This window comes from Bos taurus, chromosome 7 (assembly GCF_002263795.3).
Source record: "Bos taurus isolate L1 Dominette 01449 registration number 42190680 breed Hereford chromosome 7, ARS-UCD2.0, whole genome shotgun sequence".
NCBI classification, from domain to species: domain Eukaryota; kingdom Metazoa; phylum Chordata; class Mammalia; order Artiodactyla; family Bovidae; genus Bos; species Bos taurus.
The window spans coordinates 30,614,363-30,629,711 of record NC_037334.1 but is presented as its reverse complement, the minus strand read 5'-3'; the positions used below and the strand labels follow the sequence as shown (position 1 = coordinate 30,629,711).

The following is a 15,349-nucleotide window of genomic DNA, read 5'->3' as shown; positions in this document are numbered from 1 at the left end:
ATCCATCACCATAATAGTTGCTTTGGAATGCATCGGTGTTTCTGTTCCATTGTTTCCCCCTCCCCTACGTGTGAAGGTTATCTTCTCCCTAGCTCTCCATGTTCTCCGAGTGTCTTGGCTCTGTACTTCTGCCAGTCTCCTGAAATCTTTTCCTTCTTACATAGAGCTTAGTTCTTTTCTCACTCAATACAGCCTGCAGTGACCTAAACGGCGCCCCATTTGAAGTCTCTGGGGATGGGCTCTAGGGCTTGACTGACGGGGAGCACGGAGGGAACGTGGGCCCAACTGAACAGCTTTTGTCCTGGAGGCTTTCATGCCATGAAAGAAAAATCAAGGAAGGATTAATAATATTTTAAACCAAACCACACTTAATTTTGTTAAACCTTTCATCCTTTTCCTGTGTGTACACCAAACCAATTACAGACGCAGAGTAAATGAATTGCACATTTTACTCGTCATCTTTGGCAGAGGAGCCACCAGTTGCAGAGAATGCCAGGGGATGCAGAAAACCATCCTGCTGCTTTCTTTCTGCGTAGAAATTTACCGGCATTGATATATGCTAACTAAATCGACCCAGGCTTTGTCTGTTTTTTTAGATATTTCATTGTTGAGGACGGAGCACCTCCTACTTTTTCTTGAAACTTGATATTTCTGTGTTGGAACAAGCCACACAAGGTTATTTAAATTAATCCAAATTAAGTAAAATAATATTTTAGTTTCTTAGTCACCCTAGCCGCGTTTCCAGTGTTCAGTGGCTGTGTGTGTCTCGTGGTTCCCCTACTGAATAGTGTAGATACAGAACATTCCATCAGCACTGCTAGGTATCTCAAGTAGTGTTTAGAAAAAACCAAACAGCCAAAAGCTTTTTCTGGTTACTAGATGTGATTGCTTTGTGAGGAATGCTCATTGCATTTGTCTGGAGAATAATAAAATGATATATGTGTATGATAACTTGAAGAGAATCCAAGTGCTTTAGAAAGGAGAGTCTATTTAGTTGCCCAGTGACCTGCGATCCTACCAAGAGTGAAGCTGAACACGGCACATGACAATGCCAGTCTTCCTGAGCTGCTTCTGCATCAAAGGGATGCAGACTTTGGGAATTGAAATGGATCGTATCCAAGAGTTTAATAAATTAAGACTTACTTTTTTGTTGTTGATAGTTTCATTTTTTTCACTTAAAAAAATTCTATTTATAGAACTTTTCAAACCCTACCCTCTATTCTATGAGTCTTTTTTTTAAATGTACAATTTTTAAAGGTTACTTTCCATTTATAGTTACAACACAATATTGAATGTATTCCCCTTGTGCAAGACATCCTTAAGCCTATCTTACACCCAAGAGTTTGCATCTCCCACTCTTCCATCCCTATATTGCCCCTATACAACCAGACCTTGAAAAGTTAATGGGAATGTTAGTCATCAGAATAAAAAGCTGAGAAATGGCAAGTGATTCTGTGCCCTCAAAGCCGTTTAGATGTAAACTGAGAGGTGAGGAGTCAGGGTGTGCTAATAAAAACATACCTACAGAGTCTTAAATCCTGAGGTCAATTGTTTCCAAACAAGTTGTGACATCTGAGATTCTGTAGTAACCATGATGTTTTCTAAGCGCTGCTCTTGGGCATGAAGATTTTATTCTGTCTTAAAGGTATTCCTGTGTGCTTAGGTCAACACTGGGATGCAATCAATGTTAAATTTACTTTTTGATCATTTCCTTTTATTCATTCTTGAGAAATATTGAAAATCCAGAGAAAGAAAGATCTTGTCTATATTTCCTGAGGGCTCACTTTCCATATATTTCTAGGCTGAAAGAGAGGATCTGTTATTATAATGGCAAATAGAGTACACATTTTGGTACTAAAGTCTACATAATATAAGTATCTGCAAAGGTGAATATGACAATATGGTCTAAAATCTTACTCTTCAGGGTACCAGAATTAAAGGGATATCACTTTGTTTTTTGAGATCAGCTAAAGTTTGTTCCTGTATTTCAGTTCTAGATTTTCTTGTTGCTTGGAAGTCTCAATGGTTTACCAAGTTAGTTTAAATAGTCCATATTTTAATTAGCAGGATTAGAGACAAAACTGTGGAAGCCTGGGTACAGGGCACTGGCTGGACGGTGGAGGGTGGAGGTCACATGGTTGATGCTGTCTCCCATGAGGCTGCGTCTTGGCCAGATCCTTAGGTGGCACATGTTTGTTGATTATCTAAAAGCAGGAGCAGAACAGGATGGGATGTGAGAGGGCAACTAGTTCAGTCCATCCTGCTTACCAGAGCGATGAGGGACAGGGAAGTTGGGCGACTTGTCAAGTCCCACAGCTGATTAGGTTCAGAGGCTGAAGCAGGACTCATCTCCATTTCCCTCATTTGAGGCCATTCCATTCATTCAGCTGAATTGTGCAGAGTTTTAAAAGCTGTGCCATAGGTCACGGGATACCTAGCAAACCTCTCTCAGGCTAGTACTGGCCAAGGTGATGTTTTAGAATCCAGTTTGCCTTTCATTGTTGTTACCTTGATATAAGAATTCAGCATAAACCCCTCTGTGGTCATTTTTTCTCTTTGGTGTGTAAATCTTTGCCACCTTGATTATTAGTATAAGAAGGCTGGAATGACTTCTGACTACAGGAGATAAATCACTCCAACTTTTGACAGAAGAATTAGAAAAAAAGAAGAAAAGATTAATTGGTTTTATTTAGTGGCTTATTTTTTATTGTGATAGCTATTAAAAATAGATAACCAGAGGCTAATAAATGTTAATGGTCCTTCACTATTAGAAAAATCAATTGTCAGTGGATATAGCATATATTAATACATTATTTTGTTTATGATCTTCAGTAACATTAAAGAAATTCACCCCGAGAGAATGATTTCTGGAGGACCCCTCTAAGGCTAATGGTTACTACAAAGAATAGATTTGGCAAAAGGACATTCTCATCTACATATAATTTTAATGACATCAAAGCTTTATTTTATCATTGTAATAAAATGCATGTGCAATTTGTCAAGTTTGATAAACTCCTTACCAAGGACTCTTATATATTTCTTGGAAACTTGTTTGAAAGCAGATAGATTTCTAAATGTAAGTAATTAAAATTGTATAGTATTGAGTTATTGACCAATCCTGGACTATTAATCAAGCTAAAAAATTCTACAATCAGTGCTCAGTGTGCTGAAGCCTGGTAAAATAATAGTATTTGTGTTCAGTGAGGCAAGTAGCCACAATTAAGCACTTCACTTGACAAATGAGAGGGTACACTTTATTTTGCACTTAATTGAGTTGTTGTACATGCTCGGTCACCGTTGTCTCCTGGCCCTACATTTTGGTTTCCAGTCATTGGAACGTATGCATTTGCTAAAGGTAGAGCAGTTAAGACTGTTTTAGTCACTGGCTTTCTAAACACAGCCAGAAATGTTTGCGCCACAAGCCAGGGCTTCCTGAGCTCTCTTGATATCTCTCATGACAGATTATTAATTTTCTTAACAAAAATTTTGATAAACAAATTAGAGCCCTGTCAAGGAATGATATGAAATAGCCTCAAATAGGGAAAACTCCCCAGGTTTTATATCACTCACCAGATTCTGCTTAAGTAAGCAGAAGAGCTTCTGTAGAGAAGACAGAATTTTAATCTATTTTATGAAAACCAAAAATTGATTTCCTTCTCAGGAGCTGAAAAGAACGTGCTCTGATAATCTTGCTAATTATCAGGTATTTGTCACAACTTCCTTCCATTTGCTTTTGCATCCCAGTCTTCCTCCTGCAAACATAGTGATATCCTGTCATTTCTGGGCTACTATAAATCATCGCTTGCTACCAGATTAAACTGGGGAGCTGAAGTTTCAGAAAAAGACCCAGTGGATAAATATAAGTCAGGGTTGTGGGTGGGGAGAGAGTAAATTGAAATCAGGATGTCTTTTTCAAAGAAGCAAATCTTAGTGCATGACCGTGTTGATCTGTGCGCTACCAGATAGCCACAAGTTGGGGATGTGCTGTAGACAGAGCCCAGGACCACCTAGTATCTTTTAAAACACACATGCAGCTTGTCAACTTGCCTGCCTGTTTGCCTGGGACTTAGAATAAAGTCCAATCACTCTTGAGTGACCTTGGCATCAAGAGCTTATTTCCTTTGAGGACAGTTTATCTTCCATTTTCTGAACTGACAGAGATAATAATAACTGCTTTCCTTGAGGATTATTGTAAAGATTAAACCAGATAATTGATTTTAACGCACTTTGTAAAGTTAAAGTGCCACAGAATTACGAGAGACAATTACATATTTTCTCTTATACCATTCTGCTTCATCAAGTCTGTACTCTCAAAGCTCCCATATTTGCCTGGGGGTGGGGATCAAAGTAGGAAATAGAAGTTGTGGAAATGGTGTGGTTAATATTGGAAAGGAATATTCGTGGGGGTATTGAATGTGTCTCATCAGCTTTGTGAATTTTGTTCCTGTGGCAACAAGTATAGTAATGAGAACCCAGTGGCCCCAGCTCTATGCTTTGTTACAAAAACTGAATGTTACCATAACATTTTGGCCCTAGCCTCGTGATGCTAACTTCTACTGACTAATGTAGAATATAATGACCAGGTAGTGTCTTCATTTGTTGCAGACCTTACCAATGCGGCCACTGCTCCCAGTCCTTTTCCCAGCCTTCAGAACTGAGGAACCACGTGGTCACTCACTCCAGTGACCGGCCTTTCAAATGCGGCTACTGTGGTCGTGCCTTTGCTGGGGCCACCACTCTCAACAACCACATCCGAACCCACACTGGAGAAAAGCCCTTCAAGTAAGTAGTGGCTCGTGCTGCCTCCTTCCTTTCTCCTCGCCTTTCCTGAGAGCCGGCAGACAAGGTGGGCAGCAGTGCCCACCTCAGCCAGCTGCTGGAGAAGGCTGGGTACAAAGTCAGCGTCCAGACTGCAGAATTACCTGCTTGTGTAGTAGCTGATGCTGGGAAAATGAATTCAGAATATTTATATACTGAGCCTGGCTTGAGCTGTGCAGCCTTGAACATGAGACATTCTTTGTGATCTGTTTTCTCATAAGTAAAATAATGAAGTAGGAATGAGTAATTTAGAGATTCTTTCTAGTTTCTCAGGGTCTGTGCCTCTGGAATTTGAACTGGGAGCCTCGCAGAGTGCCATCTGTGGCCATCTGCAAGGTGGCCACAGTTGAGAACAGCTGAATAATTGTCTCTTGGGAAATTTGAACCCTTTAAAATTCTGATGAATGATTTCCTCCTCTTTTATATGTAAGGAGGTTTGAATCTATTACAGCAGCTAACTGGTAGCTTCTCAATGTGCCCCTTTGGATTTCAGACTTACCATGGTAATGAAAGAAAGAAAAACAAAACCAAACACAGGACATGTTTGAGTTCTTGAGGATTCAAGGAATGTGGAAAGAGGTAGACAAGGGCTTTGGCTAAGGCAAGGACACCTGAGCAGGAAATGATGTTTCTAGATACAGCACAGTCATGAAAACAGCGGACGTTTGAATCCTGTAAGATGGCCTTTTCATTCTCTCACCCATTCGTTCATGTATGTGTGTGTTCATTCATGCAGCAAATATTTATTGAGCACCTTCTTTTGTGCTAGGCACACTGCTAGGCATAAGAGATAAAAAGGTGAATGAGACTCAGCCCCCTAATCTTTGACGACCTCATAGTTTTGGGGGAAGCCCAATTAATAAGCAAGTATTACCACATAGGGGAAGGCGCAAAATTGAAAAACAGTAAGGCGTGTGTATACAGCGTTTCGGGTAGCACGGAAGTGGAGTAATCAATGCTGTCTGGAGGAGATGAGGTTTAAGGTATGTTTTGAATGCTGAGTAGGAGTTTTCCAGACTTACAAGGGAAGAAGGCTTTCTGGAAGCCCATGTGGGATATGGAAAGGCTTGGGAGTGTGAACCAGCTTGTGTGAACAATTGGTCATCTCAGAACAGGTTTTACTGTCTGTGTGATAGGCTCTTCTTTGTTCAGCCCTCTTACCTCTCTCTTTGCTCATTTGCCATGATGACTGTACTTCATTAAGAAGGAGCATGAAAAGGGCATGGATGTACACTCTGTTTACCTTCTATTCAGTTCAGTTCAGTCACTTAGTTGTGTCTGACTCTTTGTGACCCCATGGACTGCAGAAAGCCAGGCTTCCCTGTCTTTCACTATCTCCCGGAGTTTCCTCAAACTCATGTTCATTGAATCAGTGATGCTATCCAACCATCTCATCCTCTGTCATCCCCTTCTCCTCTTGCCTTCAGTCTTTCCCAGCATCAGGGTCTTTTCCAGTGAGTCAGCTCTTTGCATCAGATGGTGAAAGTATTGGGGCTTCAGCATCAGTGCTTCCAGTGAATATTCAGGGTTGATTTCCTTTAGGATTGACTGGTTTGATCTCCTTGCTTCTATAGGATAAGATCAAGCAAGAAAGGAAATGATTCAGGCAGTAGGAGGCGAATCCCCTTGCTGGTCTCGGCCAAGGAGTCTCCGCAGAGTGTCAGTCCACATGCTTTTCCCTCCGGACCTGCCGGGTGGAGCATGTGGTTGCCATGGTGCTCAGCCGGAGGCGGGGCTTGGCTCACAGTGGCAGAGTCCTGTTGGTCTGCATCCCGCATGCCTCAGTGTCCGCAGCTGAGGGAAAGGTCATAAACACTCATCTTCACCCACTTCCTCACGAATTAGTAACCTTTATTCATTATTCTTAACTATTTTCCATTGTGGTTTAATTTACGACATTAATTAATAATTGCAAGTTTTCATTTTTGTCTATGTTTGGTGGGTGGAGCTTGTTTGTTGCATAAGACATCTGGTGAGGGGACTGGATGAGGTCTAAAAATCCAGCCTGCACCACACCAGGCAGGCGTGTTCTCTGGGGCTGCCATAGCCCTGAGCAGCCCCTTTCTTTCTAGTCCACTGTGAGAACCAAATGGGTTAGCACAGCCCTGGAGTTCCCTAGGGCAGGTGTCTGTGTCCTGCACAGTGGGCTTTGTCATTGCCCCAGGTCCTCAGGGGGTTCACAATCTCTGGTTTCACCACTGCTCTGGATGTGGGAGATAACAATGGCACACTCCCTGTGCCTATGAGCAGGAGAGCTCTTCAAAAGCAGAGATGCAAGAGGGCCAACGATCCTCCTGGCCCCTTAGAGAAGGTAGCCAGACAGACACAGTGCCAGGCATCAGATTGATTTTTATCTTGTTGCTGTGTAAATAGATTTTAGTAATTAATTGAAGAGGTTTCAGGGTCAGAATGGGAAATAGATTTCTGTTAATGTTAAGGTGTTACTTAAGTGTAACCTCGTTGACTCCACTCAATTTTTTTCCTCTAACATCCCGTTTTTGTCATGTTTCCAATAAAGGTGCCATTTTAACTTACTTTTAATTCATGAGATTAGTAGTTCCAGGACTTTAGTATTTGTATGTTTTTCCTTTATCAAAGTATTTTTAGGGACCGTAACCTAATTTCATCTGGAAAAACAAAGAAACCCCAGAGTTGGTTGGATCAGATTCTTTGTGCATGGTTTAGTTCCTTCTGCTGCTTCTTGTATTAAGATAGCCACATGCTGCGGGGTTTTTAAAATTTTTTCAAATATATATTGCCAGGGGAGACCTGAGTGAACACTTACTTTTTGAGTGCAAGATATAAACGTCTTCTAGGAAATGGAAAGCTAAATCCTTCAGTGTATACAACTGGATCGTTCAGGATTGAACTATCCCAGGGGAATTTTGGGAATCTTCCAACTATAGCTCATGGATATCCATCCCATGGACATTTGTAAATATTTTGAAGATATCCTTTTACAAGCCTATAAAACAAACATTCAAAAAAAAAAAAGTTTGTTGCAGATTAGTCAATAAAATGGGTTTTGCCACAACAGTTAATTTTACTACTTCAACTAATGGGTATTGACTTAAACAATTTTGCAAAGAAGGAAAAGAATCTTGTAAAGAAGCACAACCCTAAACTATACACCTTGGGCAGCTTCCAAATAGATGCCGCAAAGGATTCAGTCCCCAAACTGTCCCACCCCAGGGCCTGGGAGGCCTTTGCAGGATTCTCGGGGGCCAGGCCCCAGCAGGGGAAAGCCCTTTATAACTTCTAAAATCTTCCGCTGAAAAGTGGTTTTTCAAGGCAAATCAAGATTGGTGCCGTACAAGCAGTCCGGAGAAGATCTGGTATTGAGAAGAGAGTTTCATTCCAGGCTTTGTCTCATGGTGTGATTGGCTGAAATCCCACTGAAAAACTCCCCTCTCCCCCCTCCCCCCATGCTCTAGGTAGACCTTGAGCTTGTCAACGGCTAACCTGGGCTGTGGACTCCGAATGTGTAAGGTGAAGGAGATCATAGGAAAAGCACATTTCAAAGGATCAGGTACTTTCAGTTTGTACTGTGAGACTGGAAGTTGTGGAGAACAAGGGATGAAGATAAGACTTCATTTCATCTCACAGTAATTGCCAAGCGCTTTATCAAAAAGAGGAGGGAAGGAAGGAAGTTGTCAGTCTCCAACTTACTCTTTACAATAAGATCTCCTCCTCCTTCTCTGTTATTAAACATAAACTCTCAAGATTTCAGGGAGGCTGCTCTGCCTGGAATCCATGTGAGCTGCTTGATGCCTGGCTTCTGGGCCTGGGAAGACCAGGAGTTTCCATAGAGTTTCTTTTCCTCATCGTTAGAAGCAGGGGAAATGCTCATCACTACGTTTTTGCCTTAAGACAATTTGACTTAGTATAGAAAATAATCAAAGGATATTCCAAAAAGCATCTTATATTTTAACAAGATCTAGTCAAAATCAAAGCAAATCAAAAAAGCACATCAGTAAATATGCATAATATGCAATGAATGTGCATTGCATCATAAGTATGAAGCAATCTGATTTAATTCAGGAAGTATTTGGTGACAGGCCATCGAGGACCAGAAAGAAAGTTTCCTGCATATTTTCTGTGTGACAGAACTTGACATCATTTTACACTTCGGTCAGTTTCAGATGACAATTGTTAAGCTCCCTCTGAACCTATAAGCCAGTCAACTATCATGTTAAGTAAAGAACGATCTCAAATCTAAAAGGAACTCAAGTGTAATTATATAAGATGCCCACATTGGTACAAAGCTGGGGACTTGCTCTTTGCTGAAATATTTGGACAACTTTCCCTTCGTTGTTCCTGCGACATTTCCTTCAAGGTTGTGACATCAGCACCGTGAGAAGGACCCTGTGCCCGAGCAGGTCTTTTCCTCCTGGATCATTACCCATGTCTTTCCTTCTTTTTTTTTCTGCTAAGTAGCATGAAATCCAAGCTTGGAGGGTCCCATGCCCAGGCACTTGTCTGGGATTGTAATTCAGGATTAGTTCAATCCCAGTCCAGCTGAAGTCCAGCTCTGACCTGCCAGAGCTGTCAGTCTGTCCTGATGAGTTCTTATGGTCTATGAAAATGATTTGTGAAGAGATTTGTTTCTAAAATTAAAGATGATGAACATAAAACCAAGGCTCTTCCTTTATTAAAAAATGGTTTTCTATCAAGCTTTTTTTACTTCCTTAATTATATAAACGGTATTCTTATAATTACCAACACACATAAGTATTAATTCTGGTAGCCCACTTTTCTCCAGAAGGGGAAATTCCTAGGTAAAGGATCTAAGTTAACTGTCTACACATCTGCGTACGTTTTCACTCACACTTGGTGAGCAGATGGCCCTAGAGAAGATTTTTCAGTGATGATCTCAGGAGCCCGATAGATTTAGTAAATCTCCCGACTATGACAACAACAAATGGTTCCATGAGTGTAAATATCTGGGAGGCATTTAGGCAAACACATGAGAAAAGTGTCAACCCAGCTTGTACTGTCTGATGCTTATATATAGACATGCACCCTTGCCGTACGCGAAGCACTGCACTTCCCACTTCTGAACTGTTTATATTCTGATACACAAGACCACAGGTACAAAAGCACAACCTACGTGACTGGTCATTCCTTACAATTGTTCAAACTCTTCTGCTCTCTTTGAAATTGATTCTCAAGCTTAAAAATTTTTAATTATTTCAAATAATAATTTGAAAGTTTATCAGGCAGTGAAAGGTAGTATATTTTGACACACCAATCCAGTAACTAATCAGTTTTCTAATAAACAATCAGCAGTTCGCTGGCATGTCATCAGCACTTCAGGAGCTCTGGAGAGGGGATAAGCTGCCCATGGACGTTAATGAATACACCAAAAATCATTAACTGATCAATACTTCTGAGTTATTTTCATTGAGCTGATAGGTCTGATACATTAAAGCTGACATTATACATTTGTCAAGATCACAGTGCAGTTTTTAACAGTGGAACAGGCTGCTAAGAATATTCCCTGAAAGACAATCAAAGAAACACAACTTCCTCATCCTGACCATCCAGCTGGCACAGGAGCCCTGAAAAATCCAAGTGTGATGGTCAAGCTCCAGCCTCCCAATGTTAAAAAAAAATTGGTGGGACTCCCTAATATGGATAGAGGCGCTTTATTTTTATAGGTAATTGTCTTCCTAGCAAAGCACTTTGTGTACTTTACTCAAAAGGAAAATGAGAGACCCTCCGACTGGATAATGGGGCTCACAGCACGTGTGATGCAATGTGGACTTTCTGCTGAGGGCTTTCCCTCAGCCCCACCAGTGACCAGGATGGCCTCATTTAAAAGAAGACACGTGTCTGCAGCTCTCCCCAGTATCTTTTCCTTCAAAAGTTTGAGGAGAGGACATTAGGGGGAGAGCTAAGGTGGCTGCTGTGCCCTAGTGGGTGCTTGCCCAGTGCTCCAGGTAGCCCAGACAAGCAGCCTGAGTGACAGGGAAGCCACTGTCTGCAGAGCTTGCTTCTGCAGTGTGTGTGTGTGCACGCATGTGTATACACACACAATCATCGATAACCAGCCAGGAACCACCACCACCATAGAAAAACCAGAGGACACCGTTGGATGTGTGTATGTGTGTGTGTGTGTGTGTGTGTTTTGAAGATTGTGTAGCCATCAAGCGAGTTGGTATGTGTTGCATGGAAGATGGGTTAGGCCCAAGGTCTCTAGATTAGCTATTTTATTTTTTAAGTTAAGGAGACGAGATATTCTTGAAACGTGATGCCAGTTTTGTTCTTAATGGACACACCGACTCTTAAGTATGGCCCACATGTACATTCTTTCTTCTGTGTCTGGTAGAGAGGTGAACTTGAAACACACAAATATTGATTGAATTTGAGTTTTTCCCTATCCCTCTGCAAACATTTTTTAACCCTAACTTTGGTTGAGGTGCAATACTCTAGCTTTTGCACAAAAGCGGCCACTCATACCCACCTCCCACACTCACCACAGACTAATGCATTGCTTCCTCCAGTTTCCAGATTCAGGGCTGATGGCTCTCTGGCCACTGTGCTGAGGGGAGTAGAATTCCCGATTTCAAATCAGCAGCAGGTGAAATTCTATTTGTCATCCATTTCTCTTTGGGGTTACAGAGCAGAAAACTGCAGACAAGCTGCTGCTTTGATGGCTCACTCCTAAAAATCTCTTTTTGTTCTTTATCTATTTGAACTGACAGTGATCAGAGCTGCAGCAGGACAGGGCCCTCTGGAGAAATCACCTTCCCCCTGCCTATTGACAGATCCCTCTGTTCTGCATCAGCCGGGCTTTGTCCCATCACGGGCGTCCGGGCCTTGGAAGGAGCCACCAATTAAACCTCTTGAGCCGGTAAAATCTGAAGCCACTTTGGAGTGTCTGTTCTGATTAGGCAGGATGAGAGGAAGCCCATCACCCTGCGGGCCCTGCTCCCTGGTCTCAATTTTCTCTCTTGCCTCCTCCAGGTGTGAGAGGTGTGAGAGGAGCTTCACGCAGGCCACCCAGCTGAGCCGACACCAGCGGATGCCCAATGAGTGCAAGCCAATAACCGAGAGCCCAGAATCAATCGAAGTGGATTAACTGATTGACTGCTTGGAATTAAACTGCAAGGAAAGTCATGATTAAATGTCACGGACACTTAAGCAAAACCAAAGATTTCCTCGAAGCAACTTTCAATCAGTCCCAGAAAACCAAAAGCAGTAATAAAATAAGTAAGATGTTAGGAGATATTGATCCTGGCGTGGAAGTCAGACCAGGAGAGAGATTATTTATTTATGACTAGGGATGAGACTCATTTCAGTGGACAACCAACCTGGGATGGCTTACATTTCCAGGCCCACCGTGTATTTGCTTTGTTTCTAAAAAGCTTTTTTTAAAAAAACTGTTATTTAATACCAAAGGGAGGAATCGGATGGGCTCTTCTGCCCACAGTTGTGACTGAGAATGCACAGGGACTTGTTTCTCATTGCACCTTTTTTAGTAGCATGAATTCAAGGGGACCCGTTGTACAACCCTTCTTCCTGCTGTTGCAGTTTGGCCTGGCCTCTGCCTCGGGCCGCCCAGCGGGGACTACGGATGCAGTTGCTGGAGCCTTTGCTGAGTCTGGGCCATCTTCAGCCCTACAGGCGCTCCATGTCTGTGTTTTCCACGCTTACTTCTCATGCACTTTTCTCATGGCTCCTTCTATCCAGCAGCTGGTCTTGATGCAGAAGAGCCTGAAAGAGGAAGAAGATGGTTTAAAATTTAAAATTCAAGTGGAAAAGAAAAATGGGGACTTAACCGTGTCCTGTCAGGATTTCAGAAACATTTAAAATGTATGGAGCTTCATAATACAGTATATTATTGTTCCAAAGCAGGTAGTTGAGAAAATTTTGTTTTCATGTTTTCAGTAACATTTTAGCGTTAAAAAAAAAAAAAAAAAACCCACGAAAATAAAGTACTTCAGTGAGAGGCTGAATATAAGATATTAAGCTTCCAGTGATTTTTTTGTTGTGTCTATGAAAGCATTGAATATGTGGCAAAAGTCATGCCAAGCCCCACCGTCAAGACCATTCTAGGCATCTTCATCTTTCTTCCTTGTACCTCCAAGGGGAAGCCTAGGATGCCCTCCTGAGTGTGGGGAAGCGTTTCTGCAAAAATAGGTGAAAATAGCCCAGACAAGGAAACCTTGAGAGGAGGAGCCATGCAGAGGGTTGTGGTTAAAACAGACTGCCCTGGAACAGCTAATTTTATCAAGAAGAGTTACCTTCTCATCCCCTCTGGCCCTTGATAATATTCTTCTTTCAGCATTGATCTACTGAGAGAGAAAGGAGTGTGTGCACAGTTTCACTGACCTTTGATTGAGTGCTAGGAGAGTGAGTGTCACTTCAGCTAGCCTTTCAGCAACGGTGCTCAATAAGATTGGGTCCTATTCCACGCAATGATCCAACATCGGGAAGAACTGACAGCCCTCGCTTATAGGCCTTTAGCTCCCAGCGACATTGGAGAGACTGAGTCTACCTTGATGACCAGTGTAAATCTGAACAGCTTAGAGCACACACCAGCAGCAGTCTTTGTAGGTTTCTTGGTCATGTGATATCAGGACACACCCTTTTAAGGAATTCCTTGTCTTTTTAGCCTTCCCATTGTCTTCCTGTAACAAAAATACAAGACACATAACTGAACTGGTCACCGATAGGCAAGGATATCTGTGGTTTGGTTTAATCTGTTATCATGTATTTTGTTCTAAGAAATCTTCCTTCCCTCTTCATTTCACTTTCGCCATCCCTTAGCACCCATTCTGCCACATTTAAAATGGAGGAAACAGGGCCTCACTAATTGTGTTTTAACTTATTTATATACGTCTCAAAATAATCTTTCATGGAGTTTTGCTAATTCTGACCTCCATTGTCCAATCTGAAGTCATTCACGTTTCCCCCCATTCTTTTTGGCCCCTTGTCATAAAAGTAGTAAGTAATCTGTGCAACTGTGTTGCTGTTTCTGATGGAAAATGCTTTCTCTGGTGGATTGGAATGTGTTGAACTTTTATAGTTTCTTGTCCTAAGTGATGGAGACATTTGACGAAAACATGTGCCATTGGGGAGGGTGGAAAGAATTATGTAGCGGTACTAACTGGAAATCTCCAAGACAGTGACACACTGGCTACACTGATGAGCAGGCTGTTCAATTTACTCAAGTTGAAACATTTGGTTATACTTTTTCAACATGATAAGGAACTCACCTGTTTGTTTCTAATATTGTTTTCCATGAGAAAAACGAGTTCTGCGTTTTGTCTCACTTCCTAAGTTTTATAGAGTGCACCCCAGCCAGTGCCTGTGAGCTCCCATGCGAGTATGGGAAGCCTTCTCTCTGCCCTGTAGTCATGTAGTCAGAGTTTCTGTGACAGTGACAGGGGTCTCTGCCAGTCTAGTGGCTTTGCCGACTGATCCCAAACTCCCACTTAATATGGTGATAACCTCAATACTGAAAGATTCTTCTAGCTTTCTGCTCATGTAAGCATCTTTTCCTCCTTTATAAGTAAGGGATAATTTTGCCATGTCATTTCCACCAAATTTAGCCTGAAAATATTTGCCACTTAATAAATAGAAATTTATAAGAGACATTCAGAATTTTCACACTGCTGAGCCATTGCTGGCTTCTAGCAGACTGGCCTTGGCCGTCGGTCTACTGGTTAAGACAGGCCTGCACCTGTGGATTGACTTGGAGCCCTGAAGCATATACTAGCATCGTTTGGGTCCTAAATGCTTTTAATCAAAGTATGTATTGGGCAGGAGGGTGGTGGAGGGAGTTTCTCCCTAAAACCTACCAACAATTGCTTTAGCCTTTTCTGTTTAAAATTAACAGATATTCTCTAGGAACACTGCAAATGGGTAGTAGATGCTGCAGTCATCAAGAGTCGCTAGTTTTCCTTATTTTCAACTTCCTAATCATTGTATAATGTAATGTAATGTTAGTCGCTCAGTCATGTCTGACTGTTTGTAACCCCATGGACTGTAGCCTGCCAGGCTCCTCTGTGCATGGAATTCTCCAGGCAGGAATACTGGAGTGGGTGGCCATTTCCTTCTCCAGTAATCCTTGTGTAGAGAGAAGAAAAACTCAGAGTCATTGTGGAGAGGGGAGGATATCTAAGATGAGAAAGGGAGACTCTCTAAACTGAATCTGTGTTTGGCTCTTGAAGCAACCCTTCTTGCCCCTTTCTATCATTGGAGATGGAATTTTTTTTTTCCAGAATAAGACATGCCATCCCAGCGTATGCCTGTTTGTGTGGCTAAGAGCCTAAGCTCACAAGTAATCCCAGGTGGGTATGCAGATTCCAGAAAAGTCTCAGTAACTTTAGATAAAGCCAAATACTTTCCCCAGGAAATGTGCATGATTTTTTTTTTTAAGATAAGCTTTGCGTTTTGGTTGTCTTTATCTTTAAAAATGACTTTTTTAAAAGAGGAGATATGCTTTTATAGAGTTCTTAGGATAATTAAGACTATAAAACTAAATCTTGTATAATTTATATAATTTGATTCAATTAGTAAA

The 15,349-nt window shown here is 41.7% G+C and overlaps 1 protein-coding gene across 3 annotated transcripts in view; it reads left to right on the top strand.

Moving 5' to 3' along the window:
* PRDM6 (PR/SET domain 6) overlaps positions 1–15,349 on the top strand; it is a 113,165-nt gene that overhangs the window by 95,482 nt on the left and 2,334 nt on the right. The window contains exons 7-9 of one of the 3 annotated variants that reach the window (XM_010807097.4): positions 4,606–4,782; positions 11,526–11,674; positions 11,788–11,878. In XM_010807097.4, the coding sequence (XP_010805399.1) occupies positions 4,606–4,782; positions 11,526–11,661 (313 nt within the window). In that variant the 3' untranslated portion in view covers positions 11,662–11,674; positions 11,788–11,878. 3 annotated transcript variants of the gene reach the window in all.